This window comes from Notolabrus celidotus, chromosome 2, assembly GCF_009762535.1.
Source record: "Notolabrus celidotus isolate fNotCel1 chromosome 2, fNotCel1.pri, whole genome shotgun sequence".
NCBI lineage: Eukaryota > Metazoa > Chordata > Actinopteri > Labriformes > Labridae > Notolabrus > Notolabrus celidotus.
The window spans coordinates 9,162,178-9,181,318 of NC_048273.1; the positions used below are offsets into that span (position 1 = coordinate 9,162,178).

General features: G+C 41.2%; 1 protein-coding gene across 1 annotated transcript in view; it reads left to right on the forward strand.

Annotated features, from left to right (window-relative positions):
* cracd (capping protein inhibiting regulator of actin dynamics) overlaps window positions 1-19,141 on the forward strand; it is a 30,599-nt gene continuing 11,458 nt past the window's right edge. The window contains exons 1-4 of the mRNA XM_034709875.1: window positions 1-45; window positions 15,475-15,637; window positions 17,536-17,668; window positions 17,759-17,914. Of these exons, the coding sequence (XP_034565766.1) occupies window positions 17,627-17,668; window positions 17,759-17,914 (198 nt within the window). The 5' untranslated portion in view covers window positions 1-45; window positions 15,475-15,637; window positions 17,536-17,626. The remainder of the gene's footprint in view (window positions 46-15,474; window positions 15,638-17,535; window positions 17,669-17,758; window positions 17,915-19,141) is intronic.

A 19,141-nucleotide genomic window follows, 5' to 3' on the forward strand; every position in this document is an offset into this window, starting at 1 on the left:
GCCTCCTCCTCCTCCCTACAGATTAACCCCTTCAGGGACACACAGGTTTGTTTATTCCTCTCCTCCACTCAGCTGCTCCCTCCTTTTTTCACTTCCGAAAAACGCACGAGCTTACGTTACAGTAACGCGCTCTCATGTTGGCGCTGCGCCGCCGCCGCCTCGCGCCGCTCCGCTCTCCTTCCTCGCGCAGCCACACCCTCCCTCCTCCATCTCGCCCGCGTGCAGCTGTGCAGGACTGACGGTGCGTGCGTCTCCCTGTCGGGCACCCGCAGCATCAGCAACACAAAAGGGTTGGAGCCGCCGGAGCCGTGCGTGAAGGAACAAGGTGGAGACGTTTTCTGATTCTCATTGTTTATGTTTCTGCTGATCTGTGTCCATTTTCACGACGCTGATGACCTTGTCTTTGATTCCCACCTCTCATTCCTCATTGACCCGCTCACATCCATCCTCGTGTGTGTGTGTGTGTGTGTGTGTGTGTGTGTGTGTGTGTGCTGTAAATGGGCTGGGACTTGCGATTTCATCCGACTTTAAATGCGCAAACGCTGATGTCAACAGGCCAAAATGTAATTAATCTTCATATTTGACCGAATCTGAACCGATGCCGATGCTTGTGGCTCCGTTTGGTCATCAGGTGAGACATTATGAAGGGAAAGCAAAAGGCCACATTCTTTGTTCTCGTGCGCCTTTTACTCTGCAATTAACAGTCTGTAATCCCGGTGCGCTAGCGTCCGCTAATCTGCCATTAACGGTGCCGTATTGATCCGCGCCTTCAGCTCTGTGTGCATGCAGCCTTTCAATACACAGATCCGAGCCGACACACCATCCAGCCTGAGAGATGTCACGATGCTCTCCCCCTCTCTCTCTCTCCCTCTCTCTCTCTGTCAGCTGGAAAACCACGCACAGGCCATATGCTGCGGGCCTGCATGTGCAGGGAGGAAAAAATGAAATGATGGATTTATTTTTCCACTCGTCATTTAAAGGCTTTTAAATCAATGCTGCATTACTGTCATCATCAGTGGAGTGTGAGCGGAGACAGAGAGGAGGCAGAGCAGATGGCATAGAGCCAGGGATGAATGCACACACTGCTGCTGCTGCTGCTGGTGGAGGTGGTACTGGTTGTACTGGTGGGGTTGTTGCTGGTTTCAGTGGACTGGTTTGCACCTGATTGACAGGTGGGTGTAGGTGAAGCTGTGTGTGATGGTCTGGTGAGATCATATGTAGTATAGTGCAGAGGAAGGAGTCAACTCTCATAGTAAAAATATGTCACAGTGACGCAAGTAAAAAAGAGCCAGACTGAGTAAATGTACTTATTCTAAAGGGAATGTACAAAATAAAAAAACATTTTCACATTTAAACTTAAGGTACCAGAAAAAGCAATCACATTGACATTTGCAGCCATAATAAAAGGGACAGTTTCCCATTAAATGTTGAAAGTCTGTGATAATAATCTTTGAAAGTTTTGTATACATTTCACAAAGTCTCCTGATAAAAATGTCCAAAAAATCTTAAAGTTGTCCATGAATAAATCAAAAAATTTCAGATCAAAATTCCAGAAAGTTCCAAAGAAAATTTTAGAAAGTTTCTTTAAATTTGTAATAAATTAAAAATATTTTCACTTAATTTTTTAATATTTTGAAAAAAAGTTTCAAATAGATATTTCAGGAAGTTTTGAAAACTTTCTGCAGTAAATCTTCAAAATATCTCAGTGTTTCCTGGAAAATGTCCCAAAATATTCCATGAATTTATCTGAAAGTTTCTGAATGTTATCCATTTTTAATATTTAAATTAAACCTACAAATGTTCCAAATTTGAAATTTCTGAACATAAAAAAAGAAATTGTAAATTTATGACAGTTTATGATTCATAATTTCTACATTTCTTTTGCAGTTGTCCAATTGTCCAAATGAAAAATCCCTGAAAATGTCTAAGACAAATTCATTTAAATAAATTATATAATTTAGTTGAACATTTTGAAACGTTGGTTGTGAAAAAAATTCAGAATGTCTTAAATGAAAATTCTAATTTTAAAATCTTGTGTAATTTTAAATCAGAAACTGGGTAACTTGATTATCATCTAGAGCTCTGATTGGCATCCTCCCTCAGAGTAAACAGAGATCTGACTGAGTTATTAACACCCAGCTGGTGACTAATGAACACGTTTTCAGACATCTGTGGATTCCCAGACAGAGTCCATTTTTCCTGAGTCATTCATCGCTGCCCGACCTCAGACACAACTGCAACTACAGCTGTGATTTTAAGCAGACAGGCTGACTCACTGTTTTTCTACTGGTTTGAATATGGATTGATTTGCAGTCAGAGCTGTTCATTAGAAAAACAGGAGGAGACGACCGGCCAATTAAAAGTCAGAGACTGGCGTTCAAGATTAACAGAGGAGCACTACAAACAGGACTTACTGCGTTAGTACAAGAAGTACAGGGCTGTGTTCACGTCTCTGTCTTTAATCGGAGTAGTATGGACCAATCAGGTGTCTGCAGGAAAAACTGGAGAGCAAAAGCAGGAAGAACACAATCCAGCGTCATGACAGCTCTCATGTTTGTTAATCTGAGGAGGATTTATTTCTCTCTATAAACAGATATCTGCATGAAGAGAAGCTAACAATCTGTTCTAGATCAAACATTTACACTGAGACACAAATCTGCTTGATGCTGTGTCACTAAAGACAATCAGCGTTTAGATTTCCTGACTTCCTGGAATGCATCAGAAATGATGGATCCCACCATCAGGTGGGAAGCAGGTGTTCTAGAATTCTGACATCAAAGACAGAGTTCTAGAACAGTTCTATCTTTGATGTCAGAATTCTAGAATTCTGAAAACAAATGGAAAATTCTGTGAAGAAGGTCAGAGCTAAAAGAAACATCAGTGTGTCTAATCCTCTTTCATAGACCTCCATTCAACAAACAAACATGGTAAAAGTAGTTTTCTTCTCCTCTTGAGGACAGACCTGACAAAGCTTGACTTTTGACTTTTGACTTATCTGCTTCATGATGTTGTTATTTCAGCAAACTTAAGACCCGTTAATCACAAGAACTTCAGTTCCTGTTTCAGGTTCATACATTTTTTATTCTGTCTTCTTTGTAAAAAAGGAAATGCAACAGAGGGTACGCAGATTAGCAAAGCTGCATACATTACCCCTCAGACTTATATCTTACAACTCTTTTTTTTATTTAAGAATAAGGGTTGTTTTTTTTAAATCTAACTTTACAGCAGACCAGAAATAACTCAAATTCGACCACGAAGCTCTGCCAAATCCACCCGTATCATGCTGTAGGCTTCAAAACATCAATATGCTAAGGTAATATTTACCTAAGTTAGCAATTGTTTTTAAATATTTTGTGAGTAAAATGATCAAATCAGCATCTGATGTGAATTTGTGCTTTTAAGACAGAACAACAAGAAGACCGTAGTTTTGGGGCTGTGGGTTGGATTTAAGGAGAAATTTGTAGACTCCATTTTTGGGCTCAGGGAACTGTGACAGCTCTTACACTTCATCATTAACCGTGTCGATAATCAGGATAGATGGTCCTTTGTTGTTGCCTGAATGTTAAAGATGTAATGTTGGTCTTACGAGCGTATTTAGATGTTTACGCTAAGCCGTCATCCATTAGAAGCATGAATGACTGTGTTACTATCACGGTGTCGTTGAGAGCAGCCGGGGTCTTCTTACTCTCTGCCTCCTCTGTGTTTGAACACATGTGGATTTCAATGCGAGCGTGTCTCTGCTGCTTCTTCACTGGGGGGGGTTTCTATTTCTGCACACAGTCAGTCACAAAAAGAGCAGGCTGTCTTTGAAGTGCTCTGCTGCTGTATTATAGGCAGCATCCAGGATGGTAAAGCCCCATCATTACCATATCCCTGAGAGGCTGCAGTGTGAAGCTGCCAAAACTGGAGACTGAGTGTGGGGGAGCTGGCCTTAATAACACTCACACTGCTGATGCACACAGACGGTATGATTCCACATCAGAACCAGAAAATGAGGCTGTTATCGGGGCTTCCTCCGCCACAGAACCAGGCTGCTGATTCCACTTTCAGAGCTAACGCATAAGAACAACTTCCACAAGAGCTGAGGGATTAAAAGATCTCAGGATTGTGATAGATTCACGGTAAGAACCCTGATAAAATCTTTACAATTTTACTGGATGTAAATGGATCAGACAGCTAACGCAAAAGCCAGTTAGTACGCAGATTAAATATTAAAAGCTAACATCTGTCTTACCGTGCAAGATGTGCTCCTGCACCATTAAGATTGTGTTCATTCTTAGTGGATGAAGAATCTTACAGTTTGAAGCTAGAAGTTATTAGAGAGGAAATGTTTGCGGAAGCTCAGCTTGCAGCCCCCAAGGCTTCATATAAAGACTTATGGTATTTATATCCTAAATTATTGTGTCCTCCGTGGATAATCAAGCCTCCAGAATAACAAATACTGAAGGAATCCTTACCCTTATTTGAGTGAATGTTGGTGGCAGCTCAGCTTGCAGCTCCCCGAGGCTTCATTCAAAGATTTCTATGGCATGAATACTCTATTCCTATATCTTTATATCCTAATTCCTATTTTCCTCTGTGGATAATCAGGCATCCAGAGGAAAGTAAACACGTACTGAAGGAATCTGTACCTTACACTGAGTGAATGTTGGTGGCAGCTCAGCTTGCAGCCCCTCTTCACTGCCTTTACCAAAGAGCTCACAAGAAACACACACTTTTGGTTTTATTGAGTGTTTTTATCAGTTTAAATACCACATCTGTTAGCTCTGAAGGAGAAGAAACCTTTTTAAATTCATAAATTCATGAGCTACTGTCTGAATTAGTTCAAGCATCTGACACTTATGGCTTACACATCAGAGCTTTCGACGGTGGTTAGCAATCAAAGACTTCGAACCAAGGCTTCTATTTCCATGTGAACAGCTAGCAACTTGAGGTGCAACAAGAGTTAAAGTTAACAAATGCTATAGAATGCAGATTGTTGGCTGCACTTTCATGTAGGTTTCTGTTATAAGACATTTATTTAAGCTAAATTGTTGATGGATATCCGGTTTAGGGATTGCATGAGAGCTGTTTGCATCTCGGCCCTCTTTAAATCCTTTAATCTCTTTATGAGAGGAGGAGACTTTATGCTGATAACTTGGCTCCAGATATAAACCTTGCAAACCTTACCTTTGGACTGAGCTAGCCTTGGTAGCAGCTCAGCTTGCAGCTCCTCCCACCTGCATGTTGTTATTTAAAGTTACCAACTTTAAACATTTTTTAAAAAACCTTTTTAAATACCAGGAATATTTATTTGAAAAACGAAACCTCTGCTAATACTTGGGATGAACACTGAAGGAATCCTAGCCTGTAACTGAGGTTGTGTCGTTAGCAGCAGCTTAGCTCACAGCCCCTTCTGACATCCTGAGTCCCCTAAACACAGATTCAATTTAAGTAAGCTGCTTAATTTAGATTTTTTTTAACTTATCATCTTAACATTTGATTAGACATAATTTTTTGGGTCATTTTAAAAATGCAGTTTGAACTGTCAGCATCATCATGTCATATATTGTGATGAAAATACACGGTTGATATAAAGGCCTCAGAGCTCCACAGAAGCAGCCATAATGGATATCTGTAACCTTAATACTACAGAGCAGTTGTGGTGCACCACATTACAGACCATTATAATCAAACATGTGCATGCTTGCTTACAGTTAACCCACAATGAAAGGCTTTGTGTGCATCAGCTGGTTGAAATGCTGAATACCGCTCTGTTCCTCTGCACCGACTCTCTGACGGAGAGACAAAGTGTCACTTTGTGCCTCCTCAGCACAGCAGCACTAACAGACACAGGAGAACGCCCATCTCTCCTCGCTCTGCGCTCCTCGCTGACACACCTCCTCCCCTCACACGCTGCATGTGCTGTCCTCCAACACACATCTGCACCCGAGAACACACACCGACAGCAGCTCTCAGCTCGGAGAACGCCACCGCAGCTCAGAGCAGATATCAAATTTTTATCAATGTGAGAACATCAAGGGACGCTCCCTCTGTCATTCTCTTTCCGCCCACACACACACATGAACACACACACGCACACAGTACACGCACACATCTTAGCCCTCTCTGCATCTGACACCTGACTCCAGGTAATGCCCTAGATCCTCTGTGACAGCAGGCAGGTGGAACGGCCCCACACTCACAGATCCCCTCGCACACAGAGCGGCCGCACGACGGTAAGAAACATTCTTACACAGGAAATTAAAAACACTCTTAATGTGTTTGTGACTTTACCTGCAGATCATATCTCCTGTGTCACTGTCTCTCTGTGTGCAGCAGCTTGTGTTGCTCAGGTCGAGTTAGTGAAGTGTGAAAATATTACTGCTTCTCTGTATCGGTGGTGTTTATGCCAGCTGTGAAATCGCGTCTCAGTGTTTGTGTCTGAGATGCTCAGGCGGGAGAAGAAGACCTTTCAGTGTTTGTTTGTTTGCACACTTGAGCGCTGCCAGCTAACTGTGGCTAATGTGGAAAATGTAACCACGGTCATGTGATACATGTAGCGTGTCACTTTGAAATCCATTGTTTCTCCTCTGTTGACATGCAGAGCGAAGGCAAATGCCAAGAACCTCTTACAGCATCACGTCTGAACAGAGAGGGAACGTTTTATGATTCATTAAGGCAGGGTCTACTGCAGGCTCTGCTCGGATAGCTGCTACTGTGTGTTTAGTGCAGTTATCCATGTTTTTAGTCATGCATGCAGTGCGGCTCCAGGAGGGAAATGTTGGTCAGTGGGGCTGTCCACCTCTGAAATACCTCAGGTACTCAGAGGACCTCAGCGAGCACATCTCTGCCAAGGCCAAAGGTCCAATCAGCAAGTGCAACCACTATGTCTGGATATATTCCCAAAGCTATACCAGTTACTTGAAATATGGCTCTGAAGCGGCCTGTGCATTCATTGTGCACTACTACGTTAGAAAATATTGCACAAAACATTCATTTCTTAGAGCAGAAAACACTTAATGACCCTGTACATGTGATCAAAATATCACATCTCATTCAACCCCTTGGTTGACGCCCATTCACCTGTTTCGAATGAGTCTCAGTTTCACTTTAAACAGTTCCACAGAGGCTTCACTCTGGCTTCCTTCAGGGGTATGAACCTGAAACAGAAACTGATGTTCTTGTGATGTTCTTGTAAATAAGTTTGCTGAAATAACATTATCATGATGCAGATTAGACAAAAGTCAAAAGTCAAGCTTTGTCAGGTCTGTCCTCAAGAGGAGAAGAAAACTACTTTTACAATGTTTGTTTGTTGAATGGAGGTCTATGAAAGAGGATTAGAGACACTGGTGTTTGTTTTAGCTCTGACCTTCTTCACGGAATGTTCCATTTGTTTTCAGAATTCTGACATCAAAGCAGAATTCCAGAATTCTGTCTTTGATGTCAGAATTCTAGAACACCTGCTGTTGCTCTCCATATAGACTGTTTTTCCTGCTGACACCTGATTGGTGGATACTACTTAGACTACAGACCGAGACCAGAACCCCTCTCAGACTAAAATCAGACCCTAAGATCCAGATTCAACATGTTTCTGAATCAGAATCTGTAATTACAGTTTAGTTGTAGCTGAAAGGGAAAAGTTTTGTCAGGTCTGTCCTCAAGAGGAGAAGAAAACTACTTCTACAATGTTTGTTTGTTGAATGGGGGTGGGATCCATCATTTCTGATTCTGCATTCCAGGAAGTCAGGAAATCTAAACGCTGATTGTCTTTAGTGACAGCATCGAGCAGATTTGTGTCTCAGTGTAAATGTTTGATCTAGAACAGATTGTTAGCTGCTCTTCATGCAGATATCTGTTTATAGAGAGAAAGAAATCCTCCTCAGATTAACAACCATGGGAGCCAGGATGTCATTACGCTGGATTGTGTTCCTCCTGCTTTTTCTCTCCATACAGACTGTCAGACGTCAAAGCCAGCCGACACCTGATAAATTTAAACATTTTAAATTGCTGTTAAAATGTGTGAAAACTCATGGGAACATGGGAGGTGATATCACAAATAGTACCAGTAACCTGGCGCGAAACACGTTTGTTATTGTTAATGGAAAACCAAAATGAAGCAGTTGCAAGTAACGGAGTGGAGCCATGTGCAGCAGGAGAGGGCAGAGTAAGAAGTCAGCCCTCAGTGGTAGAGTTGGGGTTGATGTGTGTGGTGTAAATAGAGTGGAACTTATTTTAAGTGTCTCTTTGTCACATTTGTTTTCAAATTGAATACAGCAGAAACGATTTCGTCATGAAAGAAAGCTGCGAGCGATGAAAGACAAATTTCAGACTCAGCTGTCTGTAAGTTACATAATTCCAACATCAGAAGCTGTGAGAGCAGATACTTCAGTCTGATCTCTGCAGAGGCAGATGTAAAAGTCTGCAGGCAGCTTTAATTTCGTCCACACATCCTGTCCCGGCTCGCAGAGAAGCTGATGCAGGTTTGAGTCTGACAAACTGAAGACAGCTTCACTAACACACGTTCTGCATTAACACAAACAGAACCACCACATGTGTGATCCCTGTGAACTGTACAGTCTGTCTGGTACAAAGATGGGAGGGGCTGACAGCAAGAGCAGGAGGAAACGGGGGCACTTTAATGAAAACTGGGTGTTAGTGCTTAAAATAGATGTGTTGGGTCCAAAGTTTGCCGTCAGCTTAAAATCGCTTTATGTAAAATTTGGTGATTCATTTGGAAGTTCAAACTTATTGCATAATGTAGGAGTCTATTAGTGACATATAACTGCTAAATAATGTGAAGAAACACTGAGAAAGGCTGACAGTCTATCAAAGCAGACTATCAAATAATTTAAATAGTGCAATGAATCCATATAATATCCAATTTAAAGTATGCAAATTTTGTTAAAAATAGGAGAACATTGTAATTACTTTATTTTACTAAGATGTGAGATTTACATGTGGACTCTTCTACTACAGAGCCATGCTGTTGTAATCCGTGCAGAATGTGGTTTGGCGTTGTGTTGCTGAAATGTGTAAGGTCTTCCTGAAGACGTCATTGTCTGGATGGCAGCATATGTTGCTCCTAAACCTGTATATATTGATCAGCATTAATGGAGCCTTCACACATGTGGAAGCTACTCATGCCATGGACTCTTATGACCCCCATACCATCAGGGACGCTGCCTTTGAACTGTGAGCTGATAACAAGCCGGGTGGTTCCTCTCCTCTTTAGAGTGGAGGACACAGCGTCCATGATTTCCAAAAAGAATGTCAGATTTTGATTCATCAGACCACAGGACAGTTTTCCACTTCCCCTCAGTCCATCTTAAGTGGGCTCAAGTCCAGAGAAGTGGTTCTGGATCATGTTTATATATGGTTTCCTCTTTGCATGGTTCAGTTTTAACCTGCATTTGTGGATGCAGTGAGCTCCACTACAGAGTCATGTCTGTTTTTAATGCAGTGACTTCCACTACAGAGTCATGTCTGTTTTTAATGCAGTGACTTCCACTACAGAGTCATGTCTGTTTTTAATGCAGTGATCTCCACTGCGGAGTCATGTCTGTTTTTAATGCAGCGATTTCCACTACAGAGTCATGTTGAGTCAGCATTAGCTGTTACCAGACAGGATTACTGTTGTTGTACACAACTATACCATGACTCACTCACAGCAGTGTGACAGATGATTAATCACACACACTTCTGATGTTGGTTTTCTATATTTGTTTACACAGCCCAGCTTTGCACAGTAAGGTTTATTAAATACCAGGTGCACTCGAAGGTATCACCTGAGTCCCTGTGCATGTGACCTCACAGCCACATCAGGACAAGCATGCCATGTTTGCACCTGCTGATCCGTCTCAGTCTGTGTGTGGTGTTGAGGTTTGTGAGCTGATTCTGTGTGGTGTGTGTCTCCTCTCGGCTGCTGCTCACATGTTGTGACGTGAGCCTGAGTTGTTGTTGTTGTTGTTGTTGTTTGTGAGATGACGCTTTTTGATTGTTTTCGTCACCTCATACGTTCTTCCATCCCTCCACGTGTCGCCCTCCATTCTGTTCATGTTTTTCACTCTGATGCTAACCGCCCTAACAAACCCGACCTGCTGTTTTCTTTCTGTATTTATTCCACCGTTTTCTCCCAAAGCCACAGCGGAGGCAGCAGCAGCGACTTTCGTCTGATTAAAACAAGCTCTGTGCAAAAGAGCAGATCGATGTTCCCTAAGGTTTTACTGCAGTGGTGTGCAGCCATCTCGAGCTGTGCTGCTGAAATAGGTAAACCCTAACACAGCTACACGTCCGTCTGTCTGCTTTGTCAGCAAGCTACATGTGCTGTACGGTTATGGCACTTTAGCCGCCTGCTAAAGCCATGCTGCTGGGATTTGGTGGCTGTCTGGGCCGCTCGAGTGCAGAGCTGCTGAGACGCAGCATCGTGCTCTGATGCAGCTGTATCCCTGTCAAAGACGTCTCTCTCTGCTTGTGTAGAGCACATGGCCGCTCCTCGTGCTTCTCTCATCCCATCTCAGGCTGCTCCAAAGTCTGTCCTCTGCAGCAAAAACACAAAAACAGACAGTTGCTCATCATCTGGACTCGCAGAATCAACAGACAAACAAACAAAAGAGAGTCACAGTGGCTCTCTTTACACCAGCAGACAGTCACACACTCTCTCTGTTTTCACACTACCAAACATGCTTGTTGGCTCCTTGTTCTGCGCTGGCTGCAGTCACGCAGGACAAAGAGCCTTTTTTAGGGGGGAGACATTTCTGAGAGAGTCTGTCTGGCTCAGGAAGGAAGCACACGGCGTGCTGATCCTGCAGGAGACTCTCAGAACTGTCTCTCTCTCTGGGTTTTAATCTCCGGCCTGAGTTGCTTGTAGTTTTGCACAACATGAGAAAACCTCTGGCTCGGCTGACGTGCTGCACGCAGGTGTTCAGGGTTCAGGAGGTTTGTGGTTGGATGAGGAGATCTAAAGGAGAGCTGGTTTATGTAGTGTGTGTGTGGATCTCTACCCCTGAGCTCGTTCTGCTGCAAAAAGCCTTTTTTAGCTGCAGACCCCCCCCCCCCCATCCCCCCATCCCTCCATCCCCTCAGCTCCTTATTGTCCTTTCAGATGTACAGCTGACCTTTCAGTCGCCCCGTTTCTACACCCAAAAGCTGAAACAGAGAGTCCTCAGAGGGCTCATCTTCCTTTTAAAACAGCAGCGTCTTTATCCAGCTAATCACCACCAGCTATTCTGGAAGCCAGGCTTTTTGATGATGATGATGATGATGATGATGCTGGAGGCGATGAAGAGCTAAACAACAAAAGAGAGAGATGCGAGAGTCTGACTGCAGCTTCATCCTCTCCTCTCCTGTTTCTGCTCTCTTCTCTGCTCCTTTAATGAACACAACAGCATCCTCTCATCACCTCACTTCCTCCTTCTCTCGCCACAGCCAAGGTGTGCAGTGACCATGGCAACGGACGCCAAAGAAACTAACCATGACATGCTCTTAGAGGTAACCGAATCCAAAGGCCCAGGTAAATAGGAAAAAAAGAGTGCTTTTAGAAACTTCTTAAAGAGACAGCGCGCAAAAAGCTGACTCACGTGATGAGGATGAAATGACCTCAGTTTAAGGTGTTACTGTCTCTTTAAGAAGTGTGTGGTGTGGTGATGGGTTTAAATAGATTAGAGGTGTGCTGTGTCTCTTCTGTGATTGTTTTTTGTGCTTTGTTTGATGTTTGTAAGGCTTGATCTTTTATGCAGGCTCATAACCGGGACACTCAAGTCCACATTAACACACTCGGTGATGTGTTCAGATATATCAGCTAAGTATGCATCTTCAGGTGACTTTGTGCAGTCCTCAGCTCGTTGTTTAGCCATCTGGATAAAAATAGAATATCGTTTAGACTAGCTGGTGAAAAGAACGGTGCATTTGGAGAGACGGTTATTATGTCAGGAGTTGGAGACCAAATCCAGAGCTAAAAGAGAGTAAACATATTTATCTGGAGGTGACAAACAAAACCTCAAACCATAGCACTAATTTTAGGAGGCCGATGTGCTTTCTTGGTTTTAAAAGTGAAGCCAAAATGAAAGTGCCTTCTTTCTAATCTCCAGCAGGGGGCACTCCACCAGTCACAAACAGAGGTCAATGAGAAAACAGTCCAACTTCTTAGTCTATAAATATTTTCACTAGTGAGTTTATGGTCTTAATCTTCTCTAACACAGCATGATGTCCATTTAGTAAACTATGGTTCCACTTAGAGTCAAATAGATGTTTATGTATATTACCTAAACCAGTGATAATGCTGCTCTATAACAGTTTAATTCAAAACTTAACTTTGTAACAGTTTCCTTTTCAAATTTCAAACACAGACGACATGTCAATAAAATAAAATAACAAATATATTTTTAGATTTATTGTATTTATTTATTATTATTATTATTATTATTATTATTATTAATAATGTATGTTTCTGCAACCAAACGGCACCCGATAACCTAAGTTGGCTGTCAATCGATGATATGTCAACGTCTAGCTAAAATTGTATCTCTGCCGCCCCCAAGTAGCCAAAAACATTAATTCAAATCACTTTCATAAAAGGTGTTTGGTAAAGCCAAAGCTGCTCCCCCATTTATGTCTATGCTAAGCTATGCTAACAGGCTAGCTGCTTTGATTTCAAATGAAACCCACAGATATTAAAGTGGTATTGATCTTCTAACTGAACTCTGCTCAAAAGAAAACAAGTGCACTCACAGAAACAACAAACTATCCATTAATCAAATCCATTACAGCGACCTGAATGTCACTCTGCGGCTGCACTGACGCGTGGACGGTTAGCTGCTGCGTTTTATCTGAGCATCTTTAAATTAGCCAGCCATCTGAGCAGCCTCCTGCTGTCTCTTAGCTCATTTATTTACCTTCACCAGGTGGGAAATATCCCCTGATCTGATGTCTAGAACGAAACACCATCAGAGTCTGAGTCCAAACCCGCTCCCGTAAAAGCACACACAGGAAGTCAGCGTGAGCCCCCACTCAGTCGTCTACGCTGCAGGAAAAATTGTCCATTCTGGTTTCACGCTTGAGTGTGTGTGTGCAGGCCCGTGGCAATGCATGGGGGAACAGAATATCGGTGTCACAGAGAAATATCACTCATTGCCCACAGACAGAGACAGACAGAGAGAGACAAAGAGAGACAGAGAGGGTCTGACAATTACACACATATCTTACTCCACTGGTGCTGGTGACAACACATGTAAACCTTAACCAAGTCAGACCACCAATCAAAAATAACCGCTCTGTTTGATCAATCAGTCTTTATTTATATAGCATCAAATCCCAACAAATGTTCTCCTCAGACTCTTTCCAAACAGAGCAGGTCTACACCGTACTCTATGTTCTATTATTAACAAAGACCCAACATCATGACAGGATAAGATCCAGTCCCATCTTACAGACAGGACTCAGTCTGATCTCATCTTAATCCACCATGAGCAGAGCACTTTGCAGCATTTAGCAAGTTACAGTGGAAAGGACAAACTTCCTTTAACAGGCAGAAACCTTGAGCAAAACCAGACTCATGTTAGACACGCATCTGCTGAGACCATTGGGGTCCCACTCCTGACAGCAGGAACTCTCTGGGTTCATGGGCTCACAGTTTACACACCAAGAAGATTCTCCCATCTCTCCTTCGGTCAGTTGGGTCTCTTCTTCTGTAAACTCTGGTTCATGAAGGTGTCCTCTTGTGTCCTCAGTAAACGCATGTCATCGTCTCTGAGTCTCACGGTTTTTACTCCACAGACCTGAACAACTGATCAGTGTGCTGCAGGCAGAGGTCACACATGTGCCATGTTTGAGAGTAGTGCAGAAATATTGAAATCTAGGTCCTTTACCTTTAGAGATTTACAGAGTTACACAGATAAACATCCCTCTGAGTGAAACCAGGGGCGGTGTTTTTAACCTTTGCATCACATATTAACTCCTAAGTACTGACAGAAGTGGAGGATCAAAGAGGGGAAATTAGTTTACTGTATCATTTCCCATGATGCTTTGCATGCAGAGTGAAATCCCACACCAGATGCTACTTATAGCTCTGAAAGGGATACACAGAGCCTGAGAGCGCCTGTCTGCTCAGTGGTGTAGAGTGGCCGTGTAACCTTAGTTCATCCAGAGGACCTCCACAAGAACACACACACACACTGAAACAAAACACACACAAGGAAATAAAACACACATTAAAAAGAGCTGTCCTCGTCATGATAAGGATATATCTGTGAGGTTTTATAACGACAGAGACCAAGAGTCCAACATTAGCTACATAATTTCATGTCCTCGTGATGAAGCCGCTTCGTTTTATCAGCCGGTGAGAGACATCATCGCAGAGACAGGGCTCCTCTATGGTTTCACTAATTCACCACAGATAAAGGGATTGTCCCCTGTGCTGAGGAATTAGGTAATATAACAGACTAATGAGCTCTGACGTGTGTTATCAAGCCATAATTGTAATGTTCAGCATCAGATAACACGTGTAAATCTTTTAGTTCCTCTTCAAAGTATGTAAGACAAAGCTGACAGGAGTAGAAGCACAAAAACACCACGCTGTAAAAGTCCTAAACTCAAACCTTACATCATGAAAGGGGCCGAGCAGCAAATGCAAAGCTATTTTGTCCCTTTAGGTGCACCGTAGTTAAGTGTTGCAGTGTCTTCCTGCTTCACGCTGCAGCAATGATAGAAAATAACAACACCATGGCACATTTCACTTATATGTTCTGCAAATGCTCTCCTTCATATTTCTTAATGTGTCAAAATGTGGGGTGCATAAATTCCAATTTCTGAATCAGTTGCCGTTCTTAGCGTTAAAGCTCTGAGGGCACCAGTCTGCTGCACGATGAATCGGTAAATATGTCAACAAACCAGGCTTAAGGATACCAACATGAGCCTGTCAGGGACAAAAACAAGAACCTTTAGGGGGCACTCTTTGATTCAGTGCATGGTTTACTCTGCAGACATTACAGCCCGTTACCTGCTGCAGGCCGAAGCCGCTGACTTTTACCTTCTGGTCGTCTTGGATCTAAAACAGAAGGCCTTCCTCTTTAGCTCTTGGAGCCATGTGCACAGGCCGGATGTCATTGTGGTTTTGTCCCTCCTCTCCTCTCTCTCTCTCTCTGGGGACCAATCATGGATCTGTTTTTTCCTGCTTTAAGCTAATAACCCAGGGATTCTTTCACAGCGTCTCTGAAGACGCTGTGTCCGTGGGTGTTTCCTTTTTTATGCGTGTTGTTTATCTCCCCACTTCCTGTGAGTAAAGAGACTAAACCCAAAGAGCCAAGGTTTTCTCCTCACTCCATCTGCTTTTCTTCATTTATCTTCTTTTAATTCAATCACTGGCATTTCATCATCCACACCAAAAACACGCCCATCTGCACCGTCCTGCTCGTGATCCAGCCTGAGGTGTGAGATATGAGGATTGATGATCTGATTGCTCGTCCCCGTGGTTGTCATTTGTTTTCTTTTGGCCGGCAGAGAGAAGGCGACAGGGCAAATTCCAGCCCTTCAGACGACTCTTTGGGAAGAAGAAGAAGAGGGAGGCCAAGTTTGATGGAGCAGAGCTGAAGGCAAGCTTTTCTACCGGAGAAGTGTGCAACGGAGTCGTATCTGACGATGAGGAGTCCAATCAGAATCTGAGGTAAGGACGTAAGAGTAAGACACATTTAGCTCCAAAACATCATAAAAACATAATCTGAATTTATAAAAGTCACTTTTTTATGACATTTAGAGAAATATTTGTGATCTTCTTCACTTTTAATTTTGTATATATTATAAATATATTTAAGTTACAACCACTGTTAAATCTAAATGCTAAATATAAATATACATGTTAAATATAAATGTTAAATATAAATCTCAATGTTAGATATAAATGTTGAATCTAAATGTTAAATGTTGAATCTAAATGTTAAATTTAAAATCTAAATGTTAAATGTTGAATCTAAATGTTAAATTTAAAATCTAAATGTTAAATCTAAATGTTAAACATAAAACTAAATGTTAAATATAATGTTAAATCTAAATGTTAAATGTTAAATCTAAATGTTAAATATGAATATTAAATGTATAATCTAATTGTTAAATTCTGAATCTAAATGTTAAATATAAATCTTAATGTTAAATATAAATGTTAAATGTTGAATTTAAATCTTACATTTAATTTCTAAATGTAAAATCTAGATCTCAATCTTGAATCTAAATGTTAGACAAAAATCTGAATGTTAAATATAAATGTTAAAAATAATGTTAAATGTTAAATATAATTGTTAAATGTAAAATCTAAATGTTAAATATAAATGTTAAATGTTAAATATAAATGTAAAATATAAATATTGAATATAAATGTTGAATCTTGATGTTGGTTATTCAATCTAAATGTTAACAAGTAAATGTTAAATCTTAATGTTCGATTCTAAATATTGAGCTAATATTCAAATTCACACGCCCAGCAGAAATACCAAAATAAAAGCTTCATAAAGTGATCCAGACTTAGCAATAGCAACTTAGCTTGTCCGTACCATAGACTGGGTCAGTACTGTCTCTGAGCTTTGTGAAATTTCTTAGTGGCCTCAAAATCTGATCTTCCAACATTTATATGGCGGGCAGTCCGGTTAGTTACCCTTAGATTTAACATTTAACATTTAGATTTAGATTTAGCATTTGGATTTCACAGTGATTATAACTTAAATATATTTGTCAAAACACAATTTAATGTGAAGAAGATCATAAATAATCAATCTCAATCAATCTTTATTTGTATAGCACCAAATCACAACAAATGTTATCTCAGGACGCTTTTACAAACATAGGAGGTCTAGACCACTCTATGTCAAATTATGAACAGAGACCCAACTTCAGGACAGGGTAAGACTCTGACCCCACCTTAATCCATCATGAGCATTGCACATCGCAATATTTAGCTAGTTACAGTGGTGAGGAAAAACTTCCTTTTAACAGGCAGAAACCTCAGGCAGAACCAGACTCATGTTGACTTTGAGGTTTCTATGACGTTTTGGAGCTAATGTGTAAAATTGTTGCTGTTATTTTCAGTGTGCACAACTTTACAAATGGTGCCCCTTAGGGACAAGTTTCAGTTTGAGTATACATCAAGACACTGAGCTTTCCCTTTGGTCTTCTATGGCTGATAAAAGCTGTAAGAAGAGGTCTTATCAATGCTACAAGTCATAAATGTAGACATAAGGATCGACATATCTTCTTATCAGACGGCTTCCTTGAAGAAAATGAAAGTGGGAGTCTGATAAATGCTCATAAAAGCTGTGGTTATACACTCTGTAGAGAGACGGTTGAGCATGAGCTTTAAATTCAGCTTATAAAAAGCTCACACGCCTTTAATTGAAGCGCTGGAACTGCTGGTGTGTAAAGAGGTCATTCATTTCTTTGTGTAAAATGATTTACGGAGCGACGCTGCAGCCGGCTCGTGATAAATGAATGAACGACTTACAGTAATGACACGGTGCAGCGCTGAAGACTCTCCTCCCTCTCCCTTCTCTTCGACCTCCTCTTCTGTTTCTGCAGGGAGTTGAATCCCATCGGATCCCGAGCTCTCTCCCACGACAGCATCTTCATTCCAGAGGAGCCGGAGACCGAGCCCGGTCTGGATCACAGCATGTCACAGGAAAACGTCTCGGACAAAGTCAGGAATCTGCAGGTGAGCTTTAAAGTGACTTGCACTCGCTCTCTGATTTCTTATCCTTCTGTCTGTGTTCATCGTGTTTCTCTTTCTCTGTTGATCACTCAGAGGCAGATTGCACAGGGTATAAAGTTCGGTCAGAGGCCTCCTTCTCTGAGGAAAAGTGAAGGAGATGAGGGGAGTTCAGACGAGGAGGAGGTTCCCCAGAGTCCTCTGAGGGTTTTGGCACAGGTGGAGACTGAGCCGGCACACGCAGAGCCAAAGGTTAGTCTGTTTACAGATCTGAGGAAGAACTGCTGAATATATACAACACACATGTTAGACCTAATCGAAGTCATCTGATTAGATTAAAGCTGACACATTGGATCACACCTTTAAAACTGGTTGATAAAAAGATACCAAGGGTCATGGAATCTGATTAAATCAGGTAATCTAATCCTGTTCTCCAGTGCTGTTTGAAACTTTTGAGTAGGATTGAGATAACTTTGATCCAAGGTCAGGATAATCATGATCCCAGCAGAGGGTTGGATTCAGGCTGGATTACAGAAACTACTAGTATATTTATTTTCTTATTTTATGCTCAAATGCTTAATCACCACACTGACTGAGCAGAACAGACATTAGGGTTGTATAAAAAAGGATATGTCTCCTTAAAATATTTCTACAAACAACATCTACCAGGAAATATTTGATTTAAAGCAACAGTCAGGATCTTTATGTGTGTGTGGATTCTGGAGCCCCGTGTGGACACATTATGTACTACAAGGTCCCTTTAGAGCGTTAGTTATGTGGATTTAGTCAGGTTCTGTATTTTTCAGCGGCCCTGAAGGTCAACAATTTTTAATGAAGACAAACCATATCATTAGATGTAAAAATATTTCATGAAAAGAAAAAAAAAAGATGATAAGCGAAAAAGCATTTCACTCACACAAAAATATTAAATGAAACGCTTAAAAATCAATAATAAAATTATGAAGTATTTCATGTAATTCAAGAAATTACAAAAAAACATTTTATGATAAGCCAGAAAACGTTTAACTGAACAAAGACACTTAAAAAAAAAACATAAAAAACAATGCTAAAATTTTTCCCAAAACCTTTTTAAAAAAAATTAGGAAATTAAAAAAAATTAAGGTAAAGCAACAAAATATTTCACAAAACATTAAAATATTTTTTCAATTTTGTAAAACTTTTTTTTTGCATCTCGTGATATATTTTTGTTGTGTTTTTTTTGCATTTATATTTGGCGTTAATTTTAATTTATTTTTGCATTTTAAGAGATGTATATGGGGCGCTGGTGGCCTAGCGGTCCAAGCGCCCCACATACAGAGGCTACAGTCCTCGTCGCAGGGGTCGCCGGTTCAATTCCCGGCCAGTCAACCATCTCCTGCATGTCTTCCCCCGCTCCTTACTCCCCACATTTCCTGTCTCTCTTCAGCTGTCCTATAAAATAAAGGCTAAAAAATATAACTTAAAAAAAAAAAAAATGTA